This window comes from Phodopus roborovskii, unplaced genomic scaffold, assembly GCF_943737965.1.
Source record: "Phodopus roborovskii unplaced genomic scaffold, PHOROB, whole genome shotgun sequence".
Classification (NCBI taxonomy): domain Eukaryota; kingdom Metazoa; phylum Chordata; class Mammalia; order Rodentia; family Cricetidae; genus Phodopus; species Phodopus roborovskii.
Genome location: NW_026126571.1, coordinates 19,331,221 through 19,336,379, shown reverse-complemented (window position 1 = coordinate 19,336,379; position 5,159 = coordinate 19,331,221). Strand labels below are relative to the sequence as shown.

Sequence of the window (5,159 nt, the reverse complement as noted above, 5' to 3'; positions counted from 1 at the left end):
TGCTAATATTTTTTTTTCTTCATGATTGAAATAATTGTCCCCAAATTATGATACTGATAACCTCCCCCAAACACTGTGTTTTCTCCTCTGAAAATGCTTGAAGAGGAATAGTTCTTACCAACTGAATACATTTAGTTTTGTCTTTAATAAACAGAAAATTGCATAGCTTTTAATATTGTTGTACATCCTCAAATGCCTCTTTTAATTTCATGGTTAACTCTTGATATTTTAAAAACTCAATTTTCAGAGATACACATATGAGTCCTAGCAATTATAGACACATTTTACTCATCTGATTTTCATAACATGCATTTTCATAATTACTGTACAACTGAAATAGACATTGAGTTATGCCGTGTGCATGTCTTTATTCAGCAATATATTCTTAGACACCTTGTTCAAACAAATTAAGTGAATTTAAAAGAAACTAAAACAGGAAAGAAAAATCCTGCCAGAGGAGAGAGAATCACAGTGTGATACAGACAAAAGGGAAGGAAAAGAAGTTCTCATACGAAAAGAGATTTATTATGACATAGAAAATGTTCACAATTGTTGAAACACACTTCAGAAACTAGTAAACACCTTAGATAGAGTTGTGCCAATTACTCATCCTGCAAGCATCTGCTTTGTCTTAATTAGAGCGGGAGGTGAATGACCACTGTTTATTTTCATTTTCCTCATTAATTATGAAAAACTGCATTTAATTCATCTTGCATAGTGAGAGATTGGCTGCGCAGATGTAAGTCATAAGGGAAGTGGCTGTCGGTGGGCAACCTGAACATGGCACCCTGCCCAAGGGGACCCCTGGGTGGCACTGCACAGTAATGCATGCCATAATTGTAATTTTTGCCATAGTCCAAGGTTTCTTCTTGCTTCAGGGAAAATATCCCATTATAGTTAATTGGGGGAGGACTTAAGGGACCTTCAAACTGAGGGCTGGCACACTCAGGGGAAGTACTTTCATAGAAGGATTCATACGCACTGCAGTAATTGTAGGGTTTCATGGACTTGGAATTATCAAGAGTCCCATGCCCTGGGGGAGTGGCCAGCTCAGGGCTGTGGTAGGGTGGGTAGAATGTGGAGTAAGGTGACCTTGTGTGGTGTGCAGCCTCCCCACCCTGACCCATCAGGAAACTCCTGGCGTTGAGCTGTAAGCAGCCTGCCACCAAGTTTGTAGTTGGCTGGGAAAGACCTTTGCATAAGTTTTGGACGAATGTGAGCAGATCTGGTCTCTTGCCAATCCTCAGAATTTCAGAAAGTGCCCAGATGTAGTTTTTGGCCAGGCGTAAAGTTTCTATTTTGGACAGTTTTTGGGTTTTAGAGTAACAGGGGACCACTTTTCGCAAATTGTCCAGAGCGTCGTTGAGGCCATGCATCCGGTTCCTCTCGCGAGCATTGGCTTCCTGTCTCCTGAACTTGACCCTTTCCAGTCGTAGCTTGGTGGTCTTTTTTTTCCTGAGACCTCTCCTTCTGGGCAAGCCATTTTCATCCTCTTCTTCTCTGTCTTCCTCCTCCTCTTCTTTCTCGGTTTCTTCTCCAGGGGCCCGTTTAATACTCTTTCCTCGAAGGACAACTTGTTTGGGAAAGCTCTCCGGTTTCTTAATTTGTTTCTGGTCCTCACATTGTCTAGCAAACTTTCTGCACATCTGGGATTCGGGCATTATGACAGACTCGTCAAACGGTAGTGTTAACATGGCTCTTTAACCTTAAATTACCTGGAAAAAATGTCAGCACAATATTGAAAATGTTTTCATTTTTAGAGTTAACACACTTCAAATATATTTGATGACTTAATCGTAAGGCTCTGAGAGCACATGAAAAAGACTGGTTCCAGGACTCATATTTACATTAAATTTAAAAAAAAAAACTGAGTTTGTGAAGATTAACAATCATAAAAACATTGATTCATGCAGTAGCATTAATTTATACAGGCAAATTATCAAAGGAAAATATGAAAGGAAATACTTATTAGAAACCATCACATTTCTCATTTGTCTTGGATTTTAAACTAGATTTTTAACACACACGAAGAGGAGTTCAAGCAAATAAAAGCATAATATAATAATATAGATTTTCATAAATTCTAATTCTCCTGAGAACAAAATAGAAGAGAAACCAATTTTCAAAACGAAAAGTGCTGCCTCTCTCTTAAGATGACAAATTTGAGGGGTTTTGTCAGAAGAAATTAACTTCCAACTTTATTTCCTGTTAATATCAAGCTGTAAATTTTGATAAATGACTGTAGAACACACGAATTTAAAGAAAAGATTAATTAGATCAATTTTGAAATTGATTTTTCCCCCCTGATGAGTAAAGAACTATGTAAAAAGAGTACTGCTTTCTCAGCCTCAAGGAAAGGGACATTAGGCTAATTTGAAAATACAACTATAAACAAATGAAAAAACCCACAAATATTACTGGCATTTTTTTTTTTTTAAATCAAAGCAAATGTTGCAACTGCTTTAACATCTAGGAATTCCCCCAATGTAATTGTCTGTTTACTGCTGTTCCGCTCCTAGTGTTTTTGTTCTAAGAGATACGGAAGTCTCCCTCTAGCTAATATCAGACAGGAACGGTCCAAGGATTCTGCCTGCAATTGTGCACGTGTGTTCAGAATCCCAAATGAAAGGGGAAAATAATTTGTGTTTAAAATGCAATTTTGGTTTTTGTTGGCTGAAGCAGCAAATATTTTCATCTAAAGTCTTCAACCAAATAGGCATATTAAAACAGAGACTTTTAATTTAACAATCTCCAGCCCCCTCCAAACACACACATACACACACACACACACACAAACACACACACAACACAATGTCCACACATTTACAATGTTACATAATAGCAGTGAAAGTATGTGATAATTACACCATAAGAATGAAATATGATAAGAACTTATAGATGGTAAAGAACATAGGAATACTCTAAGATAGTGATACTGTATCTTTAAATACTTGCATGCAAAGCCAGCATCAATTGAGTATATCTTTATTTATATTACCTTAGGTTTTAATTTCATTCAATAATCAGTTTTCATTTTGGATCTTCCAAATCTTTTCAGGCTGAGTGTCGCATCGTCTCCTGGAGCCTCTAGATCTGTGTGTATCTGCACTATCTCATTGATCTCTAAAAAGTGACATTGATGCCAACTGCCAGAGCTGGTACCCATGCCATCTGCTAGTGACGTCACAGGGCAGAGAGAGCCATGTGATCCTCTCTTGGGACCTTCATTCTGCACTGATCATCTGGCATCCCTGTAAGTGGGTACCAGCATTCATGCATCAACACAGGAGGTTAGACTGATAGGGAAAAAAATCTGCACCAGCCTTTCACATACAGTAGGTGCGTTTCTCTTCGAGCTGCTTGGGTCTCACTGGCAATCTGTAGAAAGAGCTGTGTTAGTGATGGGTTTCGCCCTGCCAATGGTGCAACTGTTAAGCAGTCGTTAATATTCCATTCATTCGCAAGGTGGGCTTTTGTGTGAGTGAGAGAGGTTTTTGTTGTTTGTGGGGTTGCTGTTTTTTAAAGATCACCAGCTCCACCTCGGTGTATCTGGGTACCAGGGAAGGAGAGCCTTGCATGGGAACTAAGAGCCTGTCTTGGGTGCTGAATGAAACCAAGAATAGGCTCGACAAATGGGTCAGCAAAGGGCTACTTATTCCTGTTTTGCTTTACTGCATGCAACTTGGGGGTTTGTGTCTGTGCATTCTTCTACTCCAGACTTCTTTGCTGCTCAGGGTTTCTAAGTCTGGGGTCTGTGAGAGACATCTTCAAATGCTCCCTTACACTTGCTGCCGTAGTGTCCACAACTTTTCAGAGAGAATTTACACAGCCAGAATGATACAAAGAGCAATCGCAGAGCCACAGAGAGTCTTCGGTTAGATTTGAAGCTACTTGTTTGTGCCCACCGCTGAGCCACTCTCTCTAGTCAGTTACTCTCCCCGATCTCCCAGTGTTAACCTGCTAGTGCCTTTTCAATTCAGACACGATGAACAGAAAATCCATCACTCATGTTTGCAGCTTTTCTCTCCTTGATACGATGAAGGACATTTTTTTTTTTTTTTTGTTTTTTTAATCCAAGATTTAGATTTCTTGAGCTTTCAATATTTTTCTCTGTCCTACCAATTTCCCCCTTGCAACTTCGTTTCCGCTAGACCCACATTCACTTAAATATCTTACTGTTTTAACATCTGTGTCCTGTTGTTTTTCCTTAGCAGGTATATTTCTCCCTTTCCCTCATTCCCCCTTCCTGGTGCCTTTTTAATGAAGCAGGACAGAAGCAGTTAAGCAGAGCTGGCAAAGCCCTTCTAACAAAACAGGATACAAAGCTGGAGACCAACCCTACTGTCCTCCCCTTTCTCTACTCTTTGAAACGCCTCCCTTCCAAATGGACATATTATTTCAGCAATGCCTGGGAAAGGCAAAAAAATAAATGAACTTTTTAAAAAGTGAAAAAAAATAAACAAGTAAACACAAGCCTTATTGTTTGACAGCTGCATAATCTCCGAGTCTAAAGTGAACGAGTATGCTTTTGGTCTTAGTATAATCCCTGGCAGCCTGGCACCGCTGAATCTGTGTTAGCATTCCCCTTATAAATCCTACCTTTCAAAGGGTTAGGATTCTGCTGCTTTAATGCACTTTGGATCCAAATTGGCATCAAGGGCCTTACCTATTCCTTTTGCTCCCCTGCAAAGTTTGCCTGGCATTCCCTGGACCATTGTAGAAAAGATGGAGGCTTGACAAAAAGAAGTTGCTAGGTAAAAGTGCATAGTTTGTCTCTTTTGAAGGGGGAGTAAAAATAAAGTGTAAATTTAAAACAATAATAAGCCTATTCATTTATAGGTTAAAATAAGTAGGTGAGTCTAGCTCATATTTTAAAGTAAAACACATCACATCGGTGATTTTAGAATTTGCAGCTGAATATGTCTTTACTAAGGATCATGTTAAGTAGTATATTTTATATAGATTTGGGTTCAAAATCTAGATATAGCTTTGTATTAACACCAACTATTTCAATGGAAGGGCCAGATGCCGAAGTCAGTTGTCCTCATGTGTGGTTTAATTTTTAAATGTGACGGAGGGAAAAGCTCAGAGTCCTGAGCTACAAAGTAGACAGAGCTGTCTTGAATCTCTCATGCTGCACCTGTTCTAAGTCCCCAGGA

The 5,159-nt window shown here is 39.2% G+C and overlaps 1 protein-coding gene across 1 annotated transcript; it reads right to left on the bottom strand.

The window, feature by feature from the left end:
* Positions 1–337: 337 nt before the first annotated feature.
* Positions 338–3,288, bottom strand: Neurod6 (neuronal differentiation 6). The gene is made up of 2 exons (XM_051203112.1): positions 2,999–3,288; positions 338–1,715 (listed from the first exon to the last, which is right to left on the bottom strand). The coding sequence occupies exon 2, from the start codon at positions 1,692–1,694 to the stop codon at positions 681–683; it is 1,014 nt and encodes a 337-aa protein (XP_051059069.1). The 5' UTR covers positions 1,695–1,715; positions 2,999–3,288; the 3' UTR covers positions 338–680.
* Between the last annotated feature and the right edge of the window lie 1,871 nt (positions 3,289–5,159).